This window comes from Excalfactoria chinensis, chromosome 2 (genome assembly GCF_039878825.1).
Source record: "Excalfactoria chinensis isolate bCotChi1 chromosome 2, bCotChi1.hap2, whole genome shotgun sequence".
NCBI lineage: Eukaryota > Metazoa > Chordata > Aves > Galliformes > Phasianidae > Excalfactoria > Excalfactoria chinensis.
Window position 1 is genome coordinate 132,451,588 of NC_092826.1, and position 16,532 is coordinate 132,468,119.

General features: G+C 41.1%; 1 protein-coding gene across 5 annotated transcripts in view; it reads right to left on the reverse strand.

Moving 5' to 3' along the window:
- Positions 1–16,532, reverse strand: part of ZMYND11 (zinc finger MYND-type containing 11) — a 100,826-nt gene that overhangs the window by 2,486 nt on the left and 81,808 nt on the right. For all 5 annotated transcript variants that reach the window (XM_072327555.1, XM_072327556.1, XM_072327554.1 and 2 more), the window contains 10 exons: positions 16,410–16,487; positions 15,935–16,027; positions 14,412–14,499; positions 13,198–13,253; positions 12,455–12,532; positions 11,822–11,940; positions 9,914–10,121; positions 8,039–8,107; positions 5,936–6,208; positions 4,664–4,849 (listed from right to left, as the gene is read on the reverse strand). In XM_072327555.1, the coding sequence (XP_072183656.1) occupies positions 4,664–4,849; positions 5,936–6,208; positions 8,039–8,107; positions 9,914–10,121; positions 11,822–11,940; positions 12,455–12,532; positions 13,198–13,253; positions 14,412–14,499; positions 15,935–16,027; positions 16,410–16,487 (1,248 nt within the window). The remainder of the gene's footprint in view (positions 1–4,663; positions 4,850–5,935; positions 6,209–8,038; positions 8,108–9,913; positions 10,122–11,821; positions 11,941–12,454; positions 12,533–13,197; positions 13,254–14,411; positions 14,500–15,934; positions 16,028–16,409; positions 16,488–16,532) is intronic.

Genomic DNA, 16,532 nt, shown 5'->3' on the forward strand with positions numbered 1-16,532 from the left:
GAGACAAGATTACAGCCCTCGTAGGATCCCTCCTCACTGCCCAGAAGCGTTCTCACCTGCTCACGGGAGTTTTCAACCACACGATACAGGAACTACCTTTAACTCTACATTGGTATGATGGCATCCTGATCTACCTCCTAAAAGCTAAGACAAAAAATAATAATCCTGCAGTGAACACGTGCTGTCCAAACATGCAGATCTGCCTACCTGGGGTATTGTTACAAGCACAACCCATCTAGGAGCTGCTGGGGGAGATCCTCTTGGGCTAAGAGTAATCACAGAATCACAAAATGGCTTGGGTTGGGTTGGGTTGGGTTTGGTTGGGTTGAAGGGACCTCAGAGATCATATAGTTCAACTCCATCATGAACATGGTTCCATCCAGCCTGGCCTTCATGCCTCCAAAGACAGGGCATACACATCTTCTCTGGGAAACCTGTGCCAGCACTTCACCACCACCACCACCCCCCCCCCCAGTGAAAAATTTCCCCAATACTTAACCTAAATCTCCCCTCTTTTAGTTTAAAACAGTTCCCCAGGTCCTATCACTATCTACCCATGGTTTTAAACTGAGACAGGGGAGGTTTAGGTTAGATACTAGGAGGAAGTTTTTCACAAACAGGGTGGTGACGCACTGGAACAGGTTGCCCAAGGAGGCTGTATCATATCATAGTATCATAGTATCATAGTATTGTGCGAGTTGGAAGGGACCTTAGAGATCATCGAGTCCAACTCCCGGGATTCGAGCCCTCTGTGTAGCAGAGCGGCACTTCTACCCCCTGCTTCACAGGGGGGGATTCGAACCCGGGCCCCCTGGTGTTGCAAACGGGAATTCTACCGCTGCGCCACCGGAGGCCACATCCCTGGGGGCATTCAAGGCCAGGCTGGATGTGGCTCTGGACAGCCTGGTCTGGTGGTTGGCAACCCTTCCCACTGCAGGGGGGTTAAAACCAGATGATCACTGTGGTCCTTTTCAACCCAGGCCACTCTATGATTCTATGAAAAAGTCAATTCCCCTCCAGCTCATAATCTCCCTTTAAGTATTAGAAGACTCCAAAGGCACAACAAAAACATTACCGGAGAAAAGAATAATTCCCTACATCATGGTTTGTCACAGACCATTTGGTGTAGGCCTGCAAGAAGGCTGCCATCATTGGGATGTCTGTTGATTGCCAGAGTGCTGCAAATGGTGACACCAAGACCTCCTGCTACAGCAGCGCTACTGCAAGATGGTGCCTTTAGCTTCACGCCTTTCTGAAACCAGAGAAAGCCTGGAGAACAACCAATGGTTCCATGATCCTGCCCTTTGTGGCTGCCAGGGTGGCACAAAACTCTTGAAGGAAGACATGCTGCACAGCCCCTGAGTTCTGCAGAAATACCTGCCCCTCAGCAGGGCCTCAGCAAAGAGGATTTCTGTGCTGGAACATGCAGAACGTTCCCAGGTTGGTGGTAGTTGGGAATAACAACATGGATGGAGGTAAACAAGTAGCTGTTGAGCAGGGAATGTGGCACTCAGATGGGCAGCGGGCTCTGCCTCCAGCTGTATGCAGTACTGGCAGCCTGACCAGCCCATGCAAAGTAGGGTGGCATTGCTGCTAATGGAGCTGCTCACACTCAACACCTGAAAAACTGGATCTCAAATTTGTCTTTCTGAATGTGTCATACTCAAAATCAGAGAATATCTATAAGAATTCAGCCCGGAACACCTCCTGTATGATGGGGAACAGATGGGGAAATGTGCAGATTGCTGTCAAGCCACAGGGTAACACACGCTGTGCTCCCAGTGTGCTGTCTAACTACAGCACTGTTAATAAAGCGAGAGAACCACAAAGGAAATAAAACCCAATTGTCTTAAAACAAAATAAAAATGCAACAACTCTACACACTCCTAAAAGATGCACAAAAGTTGCCTTTCACATCAATGAAACCACTAACTATTTATTTATATCGCTAGTAAAGGGACTGCTGCAGCTGCATGAGAAGGTGACTTCTCCACTCCTTTTTCTCCTTGTATATTAGCTCCAGGGAAGTTTATTTGTAGAAAAATCTGCAAAGGAGCGCTCTCTCAAGGCCTGCTTTCCTGGCTTTTCATGTTGTTGGCTCCCCATGAACCTACGGGAGCCATTAGGATCATCTGCTGGAACGTGCAGGGAACAGCTGTGTTTCTCCATTGCATTCAGCACAGGCCTCAGCCCCAAGCTTCACATCTGCTCGCTTGGAGAGATCAAAAACTCTAAGACAGGAGAGGACAACCAGTTTGCAGACACTGCAGCTCCCTTTACATATGTTGGCCATAAGTGTGGGATGTAAATCTCCCCTTACAAAGGGAAATAAAGTGTCAACTAAGCTGGTACCAGCACATGTGGCAGAGAAGGCAAAATGCCAGCTGGCCTCAGGCCTCCTTTCCTTTGCATTTTCCACTTCTTAAACATTATTAATCATTTGGGGTTTTGATAGTACTCATCACAGACAAACGTAGTCACTTAAAAACAACATGCTGCAAGTTAGAATAAATATACAGGCAAGCATTGCTGAGAGAGACAGAAGTTAAAGATGAACGATGCACCACTTTAGACGATGCTTATATGGGAATGAAATAACCAGAAGAAAATAAAAAAGAAACAAAACAACTGTGGCACGGTGGCCTGAGTTCTGTAGATCATCACACTGCATCAACTCGTGGCTCCCTGCCTTTCCATTTCTTCCTTTCATCTGCTGTTCACGAGGTATCTGTATCGATTCTGCTTTTTCTGAAGGTATGAATGGAAATTTGGCTAAGCCAAGGGGACGGTGAGCAGTCAGAGCAGCACAGAATGTGGTTCTTTAAGAAGGTGTGGGGCAGCACGTCTGCTCGTGTGCCCGTCAAGCACCAGCAAAGCAATCCCTTCATTCTAACCAGACTATTCTTTAAATCTAGGAAAAACACAAGTACAGTATGAATACTAACAGCTGCATTCCCAAACCCAGACATCTGCATTACGCAAAACCAGAGGCCTCTGGTTCTAATTAAAAAGCAAAGCCACCAAAACTCATTTAGTATGTGTTAATTACATGAGATTTTAGTAAGGAGGCATCATTATTATAATAGCAGCATACAACAGTGGTACTACACACCAGGGACTGTCATTAGTGCCACAGAAAGAAAAATCACTGGGGAGTTGTGTAATTGGACCAGCTCCAGCTGCCTGAGGCTGCGTGTTGGCAGGCAGATCCATCAGCCTGAATGCAAAGGTGTTTATCCTTCCCCTCCCTCCCAGCACATGAAAACCAGCTGCCTGCACGATGCATTCATTTAAGGTGGTGACTGACAGCTCTGGGCCCACAGGAGAAGGTGAAGCTGTCAAATGCTCTTTATATCTTTAATTGTCTTGCTTGGAAAGAGGCATTAAGCACATGAAGCTAAGATGCAGAGCTGTGGTGCCATGGCACTCTGATGAGGCTAAAGGACAGTGTAGAGACACATTGGAACAGACAAATAGAAACCTCAGGAGTGTCTTCCATAAATTCTGCCTTCAAAAAGAAACAATCCAAACCAGCTCCAGCTAAAAGCTCAGACTCACAATCCAGTTACTGTGACTGAATTACAGCTCATCAGCTGAGTGGTGGCAACAGTTCACATGTGCGCTTGTAAGGTCCCACAGAATAGAGCTAATTTGACACAGTTTTATAGTGGGAAAAGCCTATTCAGTTTCCCTTTCAAGTGCTACAAGCAAAAGCACGCAGACCCCAGGGGCTGGTGACTCATTACAGACAGCAACTTGATCGAGTCCAAGACCTAAATAACTTCTTGGGTCTGCAGAGAGAGGTACACAGGGAGGGATTTGCTCACTGATGGAGAACCAAGCGCTGCAGCATCGTCACACCTACAGTACATCTCTACTGGGAATCGAAAATGCTGCAAGAGCTTAAAAGGAATCCTCTGTAAAAAGAAAACCCCAAACTTGCAGCTGTTACAGGCAGCAATCTATTGTCTCGCTTTAATATCTCCTTCAGCCCCCTGCAGAACACAGTTCTCCCCGCAGGGCCCACCGTTTCATCCATAAAGGCTAACGAGGCTGAGCCCAGGCAAGCACAGCCCTCTGCAGAGGAAGGAACGTGGGTGCAGTGCCGTCCCTCGCTCAGAGCGGTGTGCCATCTTGTGGCAAGGCGCCCGCACGTTGCTCTGCCACAGCTGGCAAAATCAAAGCTCCAAGGTATGTGAGTGGGAAAAAAAGGGAGGGAAATGTATTTGAGAAAGCGTGTCTTAAATACACAAGAACATAAAACAGCTGCAGAAAAAGCTTTGGGAGGAAAAGGCCAAAATGACATCAAAATGAGGATTTCTAGAAGGGAACTCCAAATGCATACAGGCTTTGAGATCAAAGGAGTGGGAGCATAACACAAAATTTGCTTGATATGAAGTACAACTACACGTTGTTCAGCAATATTTAGCAACATCTGGCTGGGCTATGGAAGATGGTTCTGTTAACAGAACCTAAATAAGATGGAAAGAAACCAGAATCTGGAGTTCAAATGTGGGGGTGAAGGAAATCCAGAAGCTCAAACCTTGAAGATGAGAGAAGTGAAAATGCGACACAGGTAGAAGTAAGGAAGAGAACGCCTACAACTGGCCTGCAGTCTGCATTATACACTACCAGTGTTTGGTAGTAAATTTTTGAGACTTACCCACTGCTTCTTCTTGGTCTGGGAAATCAGCTGCTTGTGCTGGCCTGCTAACTTCTTAATTTCTTCTAAAAATTCTTCTTTACACTTCTCCTTTACTTGCTTACATTTTCTGTCCATCTCTCCTTGCGCATTGGCCACGGCTTTATTGACAGCCTGCCTCTTCTCTTCTTCCATCTCTGTACGCAGCTGCCGTAAGAAAGTAAGTCAGCAAAGTAAGTCAGTGGACAGCTACTGGAATACATCTATCCTCTTTAAGCCCCTAATACTGATGTGAGTGGAGGTCACATAACTAGAGATTTCTTCTATTTAGAATACAGTAAGTTACCTCTGCTACAGCTCTAACAAAACTTCCATCCCATAAGAATGGTTCAGAATTCTTTTGCTCTGCAAGGCAACCATAAAAACAGCTACACGGGTTCCATGTCTATTTTGTTTATGATCGGTTTCAAAATTATCAATTACTTTTTGATAGGCAAAGATCCTGTCTTTTCTAAACCTATAAGTTCATATAACTCCACAGTAAGAGCATGAAGGAAAATACAAAATGTAACATCTCTAAGTTTAATCAGAGGTACCATATTACTATTCATTGTCAGTAGAATTCCTCTGCCCTTGTACTAATAGCTAGAGGTGTGGTGTCTGAGTCCTACAGGATTAACACCTAAACTCTCTACGTTCATTCCACAGTCCTTCCACCTGGGGGAAATTCATTCTTTTCTTGAGACAGATACTCAAGTGAGGTCAGATGAACCATCCTCTGATTTGTCCTGTTTCCTCCAGCCAAAAGTGACCGGCTCAAAATTAGATAACAAATCTGTAGATGTTACTGTTAGACAAGAAAACTGAAACAAATTTCAGCCAATCTCTTTAGTTTTTAGCTCAGAGGTTTGACAGGAGAAGAACTGTTTATGGATAGCATTTAAACAATGACATTGTTTACAAACACCCTTGGCAATGCAGACAAAGAAAAGCTTTGGAAATGGATAATCATGAATGAACAATCAGTTTCAATTTTGGATCACAAACTGATTTTACTGGACTAGAATCAAAAGCAGCAAGAGCTTTCTACTTAAACCAAGGCCCACTGGTAAAGAAGTTGTCTGGAAAGCAAAACTAAAGACTATTTTTATGTGGTCTCTTTGAAAAAGGTTTTTTACCTACTTTCTGACGGGTAGATGTTACTAACGTAGAAAAGAATGTAGAAAAAAAAAATCCTAATCCTACTCCTCCTCTCCTCAAACCAGGGTGTAGGTGGTGTTTGACAAGTGTTACCTTTTCCACTGCCTCTCGCACAACTCTCTCAGTTTCTCTTTTGTGATCAGCTTTCATCCTGTCCTTGAAATCATTAAAGATTTTGGTGTATTTGTCATGGCACATGTTCTGACACACTCCGTCATTATTGGTCTGGGTGCTCCGGTGCAGCATTTTTGGAGAAGAGGCACTTAACTTCTTGGTCTGAGTTGAGACTGAAACTTTCTCAATGGGCTGAGGCATTGTGGGAATTTCCTGGCTTGAACTTACTGCTTCAGTTTCAGGTTCCGGCTCCTACAAAGAAAGAACAAACTTGCAAATCCAGGTATCAAAACAGAACAAGTTAACTCTCAGTTCTCCCTGGAGAAAAAGTCTTATCTATCTGACTAACAGCAGCACAACTAACGTGAAAGGTGTTTGCTGACACTGGGTAGATGGGCTTTCTGGGGAGGCTTTTCTGACCTCAGCTAGGAGCTCTTCTGAAGGAAGCCCCGTTCCCCACCCTCACTTCCCTAAACTACCATCAACCTCAACAAAAAGTACCATCTCCACAAAAGTACCACACCAGATCACTGAAGGCCTGGTGGCACCAGTGAAGGGTTACTGCAGGTTTTTCCCCCTGCCTTTCTTCCTCAAGAGACAGTGTGGCCACAGCGCCTCAACTTCTTTGGCAAACTCAGGGTGCAACAGGCTCTACTGGAGACTGCAATATTCCATTTGTTTGATAGGACTGCTGCAAGGATTGATTAGTACTTCAAAGGTGCTTTGAAGATGAAAGACTAATGAGCATCTAAGTCTTGATTCCAATAATATAGAGCTTGGATGACCACAGAAGGTTTCAGTAATTACACAATTATCAGGAAAGAAATCATAGTTACTGTAATGTACAGTACTGAATTTAGCTCCCTATGTTATTACAGTGTAATATCGATTGTTTCTGCTCTTTAGAACAGATAAAGCAATACACTTGCAAATTCTCGGTGATATTTGAAGCAACTCAAGACACAGATGTATGTTTTTTAACTTGCATTTTTAAAAGCTCATCTAACAGCATACGGACAAAGCTCACAGTCCTTAATGCACCAGACTTGCTCAGGACTGGCCTTTGTGCTTGACAGCATGACGGGGTACTTGGCACACCAACCAAAAGGCCACATATTCCCTTTTGCAACCAATTATTCTATGATAGGTCACTCGGATTGACTTCAGGATCACTGATAAAGTATGAACAGAGCTAAGAAGGCAAATGTTAAGGCAAAAATATGTAAAATAAATTACAGAATTTGCTTGATAAAAAATACAATTAGGATGATCAGGCATCCTTAAACTGTAGTCTGGGAAAGATCCCACTCTCCACTTTCTGACAGTCCCAGGGGAGCTACAGTCACATCCACACTGACGAAGGTGCCCTGAAGACAATTCTGTGGGATCAGATACAACAAGGAAACAAGTGCCCAGATACCATATCTCTATTTCAGGCAGCAGGGCCATCCCACATAGCTCTGATGTTGAAATACGCCAACCCTCCTCTGTAGCGGGGACCCAAGTCCTGTACATATGTGCAACTTTTTCTTAGTGCTCATCATGCAGCTGAAACAAGGACAAGAAAACACTTAGAAATTGGGACTAATGCTAGATTTATGATTGCCTATGCAACTGCCCCCTTGTGTACAAGGATAATAACACAGTTCTCTAGTTCCATGACCACAGGTTAATGTTTCCTCCAGTTCATTCAGTTTGTGAGGTGGATAGATAAGAAAGGAAGTTCCATGAACAAGTCTGGTTATGGTGTTTTATGAACTTAATATTATTGATCTTGCAAAATACTTCTGAATTGCTTTTGTTTGTAGATTTACTTAGCTAGTAGAATTGGCTCTAAAAAAGCATGTAGACTGACAGTGGATTTATTCATGATACAGAATATCACCATAATGACACCAGTGGCTTGAATCTGGCACGTGCAACTATGTTTGTTAGCAAGGAGAACAAAGCTACAGGGCTGGAACTTCTATGATTAATATTACAAAATCAGTAAAAAGTGAAAGAATCCAAAGGTGCACCTTAAAGAACCTCAGAGTTTTTGTATGTTGCTATCTCTGCAAACACGGAATTGAGGTTACTCACTTCTTTTTTGAGTTCCATACTCTGGTTACGTCGTCCTTTCTTTGCTCTTGGTTCCTGAGTAACCTTCAGCTGTGAACAGTATGAAAAGAACACTGAATCATTCCAAGCAACAGTTCACATGAGTAGCATTCATTGTAACACGAATGATGTGTGTCTTCTGGGTGTTTATTTGCAATTACTTAATTTAGCAGACTGAAAGTTGAGCATGGTTCTTAAATAACAAGCACACACAGGAAATTTTCTCCATTATCAGCAACAACTATAGCCTGATCAAAGAACAAAACTCACAAACATACTAAAATTCAGTATGTATTTTCTAAAACATCTTTAATCATTCTTTGCTTCATTTCACATGCAAATTCAAATGCTTGTTTTCTGGAATATTCTGATACCAGCAACTCATAATTAGGTTGCAGATCTTGATGAAGCCAGAAAGCAACAACTAGCACAAAGAAAACACGCATAAAGAAAGGCAGTAAGATTACTGAGACTTGCTTTAGTGGATTATTATTGTATACATGAAGGGTTATCAGTAAATCATGCCTAAAAAAACCCAAAGTCTCTAGCAAATAAAGAATTAAGATCTAAGTGAATGGTGTATCATCTTACAATGAAGTCTTTGAAGCATCCAGTACTATCTAGCATCAACACAAGAATACTGCAGATTACTTTAAAGCTCTGTAGTTCTGAGCTACTCTTATGTTCCTCTGTTTGGAAACCAGTGAAGGAGGTACAAGCATTAAACAAGTGTGGGATGAACAGGTGAGATGGGATAGAAAATATGCAAATAGACACTTTAAACCTGAAAAACTGGGGAAACTGTTACCTGTCATAATTTTTGTGACTGTTTTCTTGTTTCATTCTATGCTGTTGCATGACTGTACATACAGCCAGGTCACATTAAATAAAAGGGGCTACAAAGACTCAGTTAGGTAAACCAAGCAAAAATGTAAATATCTTTGGTAAGACACATCCCCATAAAGCAGCATCTAGTTTTATGAGCCATATTTTTATAGCCACAAATCAGACGACAGACTTGTTCAACTAAAGGGTGGAGAAGAGGGTCAAAACACACCCATCTTTTAAAATACAGATTCAGAGAGAGGTTGATGGTTTCAAATGAGGAAAGAAGATGATGCCAGGGAAGAGGCTGCCAAAAGTGCGGTGCGGCATCCTGCAAGCTATGAAAAACTTCCTGCCAAGTCAATGATTGCAAATATAAAACACTCTCTTGGAGTGTTTGATAAGGGAATTTCCTGTGCAAAGTTTTCTATCTTGTCCCTCTGTGCATTTCAGATTTGTTAAAGCAGTATAATTTTTCTTGTTTTGCAGAATTATTTTGGAATTACTTTAATTAGTTGCTGGTCACATGCTCCTGAAGTTCAGTGCTTGCACCTAACTTTACTTGGACTTCCTAATAGAGTCAAGGTTGGTGTTGCTCAGGAATTGGTAACACAGAATACAGTCTGGAGTGAATGCGCTCCAGCTGTGAAAAGGCTGAACAGATACAGGGATGAGAGCTCAGCTTGATGAGAGTTCAAGAAGGCAGTGCTGCCATCCATGACATTTAGCTTGAACATGTCTGCTTAACTTTAGGAATCTTGGTCTGTTCTCATCAAGGTGCTGTAGATGACAAACATTCTGAAACCTCTCAGACGTCATCCAAGAAAAAGGGGAAGAGAAATAATTTATATTCTTGCTGACACTAAGCTACAAAATGTGGGGAAAACAAGTCTTTGAATCCTCCTACAGTCACCATAAAACTGCAGACAGAGCACAAGGCTAACTCAAAGGTACATTAATCAAAGGTATGTCATGTTTGTACCCTACCCTATAATAAATGTCTCTGGATGCTAACATCTTGGTGGTACTCACCTGCTCATTGCTGGTGGAGGAGATACTTGACTCTGCCTCCTCTTCCCCTTTGTCCTCATTCTTTGATTTCCAGAATCTCCCCTCACGAAGAAATCGCTGGTGCAGTTCCAGCTCATCACAGGCCTTCTTCCACCCCATGCTGCGTTTCACGTGCAGCCGATGGATGTTAACTGTGATATCCTGGATGTTTTCAGAGGGGATCCAGGCCCTGTTGAATACACGTAGAGGTTGAGAAACACAAAACAAGGATAAGAGATCTTGACTTAAAAAACAGACTTCTAAAGCAGCTTTTCAGAGTGGCCAAGAGCTGACAATTCCTATTTACTTAGAATCTTCCTATGCTTAACACATTTGAAAGATGTGACAAATTAGACATTAATGTTATCATAAGCACTTATTAGCTGTGCTTGCTGAAAGTCTCTCTTGCTTTTGATGAGACATAGAAACATCTTTACTGAAGATTCATTTGCTAATTCAGTTTGGCCCTTGACTTCTCCTAAAATCAGCAAGGCGTGTACCAAATTCACTTCAAATATAGATACTTTGTGGTTTGGGCTCCTGTCTACCAGGACTGAACTCATACAGAGGCTGTCATGCTCTTTTGGACTGAATTCATACCAGTGATATGGTTCCAAAAGTACTTTGGTATTTTCAGAGGTAGTCCTCATAGAGAAAGATGGGCAGCTTTTGACATTTTGAAAGGTTACACTATGCAGCACTGGATATTAAAGAAGAAGAGTTACTGCCCTGCACATCTACATAAAAGAGTAAACAATGTAATAATTTAAATATCCACCGTCAGGTTCTCAATTATTGTAACATAAATATCACGTAGTGAAGATAGAGGAACTATTCCAATTTACACCTAGTGGGAATCTGGCCTTCCATTTTTCAAGGAATGACCCTCCAGCAAAATCTATTTTGCCTTTTCAACCAGCACACACTTCAGTAAAGTTACAAGTACCCGATCCCACAAGTCATGCTACTTTCTTCAATAGTTTGAAGCTTTGAGAACTTAATGCCAGAACTACTAATGAGGTAAGCTGCAACAGATTCAAAGACAAGCGTTCTTTTATTGTGACGCAAATAAAGATGCTGTCTCCATTTAACACCTATCAGGAAATCTTGGTAGTTCATGCAACAAATTAAAGCATGCTGAAGTTAGATCAAAAGCAATTTAAACGAACAGTTCCATCAAACACTGATACTGAATCCTCTAGACCTTTTGAGATGCTTCAAAATATACACTGTCCCAAAAACAATGCGTTAATTTGCTAACATTTATATTCCTCTGCTCACATATAGGCACATAAATCAAGCAGCAAAAAACATCAGTACATCCACTGTAGCCACCCTACAAAACCTTTCCCAAACGCTGAACAAACAAGTGGATTTGGAAGTAAAAGTTGTGAAGCTTCCAATGTAAAGAGTTACTCTCTCAAACCGCCAACCAGCTCACAACAGGAATTCCATCAATGTTCCAGCAGTGAGACAGAAATATTTGTCATGTGTATTACGTTGTTAAAACCAAACCAAAAAAGCACACAGTGTGAATGCTCAGAATAGGACGGTGCACAAAGTCGGTACTGCAGGTAGTACCAGAGCATTTCTGTCCAGTTTTACCTGGGACTGGATTAGCAGATTGTTACTGCTTTGAAAAAACAGTTCTCAGCACAGAAGTTCATTTGCTTTCTTTAATTAAAATAGCGTTAAGTAACAGCTCTGTCACAACTGTGGAAAGGGAATCTCTGAGCCATTTGGCAACTTCAGATGTGTTAGACTGAGCTTTAAAGTTTCTGAAACAATTGGCTTGCAGTTTCGCTGAGCCAGGATTCCCACCATGATAGATGAGATAAACTCATTCTAGGTATTGTTTTTAGAAAGCAGCACATGGAATCAACAAATTACCTTTGGTGGTGATGACCAAAAAAGCGAACATCAACTTGATTGTCCTCCTTCTGCATGACTTTGGCTGGCCAAAACCCAAAGCCTTTCATTTTGGCCCAAACCAACTCATGATTGGGTATCTGGAAAAAATGTTGTATATATTACTGGATATGAAGCATTATATTAATTTCTACCACAAATATTTTACTGTAGTGCTATGCTAGTTTCTTAAGAATATGGTTGCTGTTTATAGCTAATGCTTGTTTTCATTTTTATCTTCTTACAATGCATATTCCTCTGTAAGATTTATTGCTTGGATTATCATCAAAAAAAGACTGTCTATTGAAAACATACATCTTGAGCATTCCCCAAATTAAACACATCTTTGTCCCTTTCTAGAGTACAGTTTTGTTTCTGTAAGCTCCTTATTTTCTTGTGAAAGTGCTGTAACCGTCTCATAATTGAGTTTATTACACGTACTGATACAGCCTTGCACTTCAACCAACATTTTGCTTGTGTTAAATATCTCGACTTAAGAGTTTTTATCTTACATCTGAAACACGCTTACTGAAATGGAATATTCAATGCATTAATGAGACCAAACTGCAGAGATTTATACAGAAAAACAAACAAAAATATGTGTCAGCAACATACACAAGGATAGCAGAACCAATTGTCAGGTCGTGCATTTGACAAATAGAAACAGTTCTTGCAAAGCTGCAGTTCATCCAGCTGAAAAACAAAAACAGATATAAATAAGCTCCAAAAATCCTATTTGAATGAGCTCAGTAGTGTAAGTGGCAGAATTTTTCAGCCCTGCTCGCTAATTGGGTGGCGCTACCTTGGTGCAACAAGGTATAAAATGAGACGTCTTAAGAGCAGATGAAAGACAAGATGCAGAAACATTATTCATACTTTCAAAAAGCATGGGGGAAGGGCTTAATTGAACACTTAATGATTTATTAAAGCTAAAATGCACGGTTCTTTAAATTCATCAAAATTTAAAGCACATTCTGAAAGAAAAAACTCTACTGAGCAAATGTGACAGTCACCTCATCTTTATGTTCTGGTCTCCTATGAATATTGATAAATGTTTCAACGACAATTACAGAACTTGGTAGGAATCCCATTTCAGACCGAAATTATGCAAGCAAGTACAATCATTTCTAGTCCAATCATGTGTTACTATATTATTTCCAAACTAAAACTTCAACATCATTTTATCCAAATGACAGTCAAGTTGCAAAAGAAAGAAAAAAAAAAAAAAGAAAAAGCAATTCTGAATCAGTAGCTAGAACTTCAAGTCCTTGTTTTCATAACAGGAAGAATCATTCTCTTAGATTCTAAAGCAAAAACCGAATAGCATGTCTGCATCTTGGTTACTTGGTGCTACTTACTTCATGACACGTGTCTTTGTAAAGCATCCTCGCTATGTCAGCTTGTTCACTGTCCGCTATAAATTAAAAATAAATGCTATGAACAATCACAGTACGATCGCTTGCTCAAGAAGATTTGCAGCTGCTATGACTTTCATGCTGTAATTGTCTTGCTTTAGAATGCAAAACGTAATTCAGCCACTTGGATAACCCTTCCATTTAAAATTTTCTAATGATCAGTTCTATATTTGCTTGCTCTATTGTGTTTATAATGCAAAAACACTGTTGGGAGCTTTTAAACCAAACAATACAAATACAGATCTGAGGAGCAGCAGCAGCAAGACATGGTTGCTCTAAATACGTATCCAGTTTCTTTCTCTAATGTCTTAGCTATTGCCCTAAAACGTGGTTCTCTGCAGTCACCACTGGAATGAACACAGGTACATCTCATAAGTATTTCTGCTCAGAGAATGTTTCAGAAACTGTTTATCATTATGTGTTTTCCCTGACACTTGTATACGTCCCTATTAACACACTCCCTCTCAGCACTCTCCCTACTAGTAACAGTGTGGGCTGCCTGACACAGCGCACGGCCTGTTCCCAGCCTTCTCCCAGTTCCCCTGAGCTGTCTGTGTGCGACAACCACAAGCCACATCCTTCCTGAAAAGACAGCTTGGGAGAACCCTGTTACTAGACCTGGCTCTGACTTCTAGAAGTGGTGGTGGTGTTTCTCCCTACCATCTATGCTGTCACACCTTACTAAATAATCGCTAAACACCCTCACAGTGGCTGGCAGCTTTTCTGATGGTACCAGTATTTTTAAGGGGATGTAGATGTATCTGCTGCTGCAATATGGCAGATATTGCCAATGGGTTTGCTGACACAGCACATCACAAACTGTACCTCTTTCTACTCCAAAGCAACACACATATTCTGGAAGAAACCTGCAGTATAGTTTAACTTGTGGCTTTGCTTGCAGAAGAAACAGGACGGCAAAGTTGCAAATTCTCAGTGACTGGCTTAGCAGAGAAGATGAAAATAGGCATGTAGCAGGTGGGCAAGAGCAGACCCTGCAGTCAACCAAGTCCTCTCATGGCTTACTTTGATTTGTAAGGGCTTTCAAATAGTTTCATCTAAATGTAAGATTATCAAATACAGAAACCAATCCTGACCTTGTGAGCCTCCTACTGACAAACATAAACCAAATAATATAAGTAGTAAATGTAGCACTTTACCTCCATAGAAAATCACTGTGTTGTGTAGAAGCAGCTGCGCATCTGCTTTGAACTCCTCATAACTCCGGTACTTTCCTTCATTTACTTTCTATACAAAAGAAAACAGGATTGTGAAAAAACTACCAAAGTGATGGACCTGTTTTATGCAAAAAAAGCCTTCATGGAAATCTGCATTATGCAATACAGATCAGACACTGCCCTTCCAGCATACAGAAGTAATACTTACAGCTGTTTGACATGGTTTGTTAGCACCTGAACACAGGCCGCATCGGTTCCTTCATGCAGTGCTCAGCAGTAAAATATGTGCTTTAATGTTTGATTAAGTCAAAAAACAACCCTCTTTGTTATGACAAAAGCAGTAAGATGTGATCCAGAATGCTTGTTCAAATAAAGATATATTCCCTGAGGTGAAGATTTTACACCTTAAAATACATGCCAGTTTCAAAGCCATGTTGACTGCTTTTATACTTCTAGCATTTTCACTTGATAGTGAGGGTTTTCTGATGCAGGCCAACTGCCTTAGTCTTCCAAACTCATAACAAAAGCCCACAGGGAGCCACGCAGTTAATTTACCTTGTGAGATCTTTTTTCTAGTAAGTAATGCCATCTTTTCTCTTATGCTCTTTGAAGAACATCTATGGATTCTCCAAATAAACTGTCTTCAATTTCAGGGATGTTACCAAGGCCAAAAGGACCCTCTGAGGAAGTGCGTGAAGGTGACACAGCGAAAGGGAAACCTGACCTATTTTCAGTTCCAGGCATTTCAATCCAGCCCATAATGGATGTCCCCAAAATTGTCTGTGTGGCTATTGTTTATCCATGTATTTCAGTAACAAAAACAAAGCAATTTTTTTTTACATCTACTTTTGTAAAGAATGATATGTGTTAGCATGTCATAGCAATCAAGTTACAACCATAAATAAAATGATATGCTATCCAGTTTGGTCATGTGTAGTTCATTTACATGAGTCACAATCAGACCTTTTGTGAAGAAAAAAAGAGAACATACTAGAACTTTATTCTTGGAACAATTAATTTAAAACAGATGTTAAGTGAGTCCTGTTTTTCTGTGATCAACAAAATGATGGGTTCTTTATGAATCATTCAGATGTTTCTCAAGTTGATGTCTACACAACGCCTCAATGGTTAAAGATACAATACAGTCAAAAACATTGGGACAGATATGCAAACACAGGCACTAAAGACTATATTCAATGACATATAAAGCATACTTTTTAAAAGAGGATTTCAGCTACCTGCAGCTCCTAGTAAAATCTTAGTATGAAAGGAATTGAGAATACTCAATGTCTGAAAAACAGGCACCATCCAAAACGTTTTTCACTTGGCTACCTATTTATAAGGAAAAGTATGACATTTTAAGCTCCTATATTCAATGCTCAACATAAAGCTGAAATACTCATCACAAGGATAATTAAACAGGATTGTGCTTTAGTTCTTGAGGTTTATCTTCAGTGTTAAAAGACACCTAAACAGTGTGGAAGTTAGAAAGGAAATCACTCTACCTCCTGTATGGTAGGAACATCAACAGCTGAGTGCACCAGCCTCCTATACATTGGGTGTTTGTTGTCCTTCCCTTTCTTGTTTAGATCTATAGCCTGAAAGGACCACGAGACAGTACAAGTTATTGCATTGAGAATCTGCTTAAAGCATAAACAAAAGATTAAATAATTGCAACAGCTTGGAATATTTCAGGTGGAGAACAGACAAGGCCCAGCTGCAGATCAGCAGTCTTACACATTACATGTACCTCAAACCTGAAAAACATCAGTTTCAAAAGAGCGATGGGCCCATTGTATAAACTCTTCCTTAGCTATGAGACATGATAAGTGTCTGCTGAAATACAGTCACTGCCTATGACAAGGGAAATAAAATGACGCCCTCTTGTAGGCCTGCTTCCAGCGCAGTCACACACGGCCAGCTGCACTGCATCCCCTACGGCACACAACACTTTGCCACGTGTCCTTGTTTCAGACTCACCCGCTCCTTCATACGAGAGACTATGAACCGCAGGTATGTGCTCATCTCTTGTTTACTCGTGTTTTTCTTCTTGATGCTCTGTCAAAGAAAAAAGCGATCACGTCATTTTAAATTGGGGCTTCA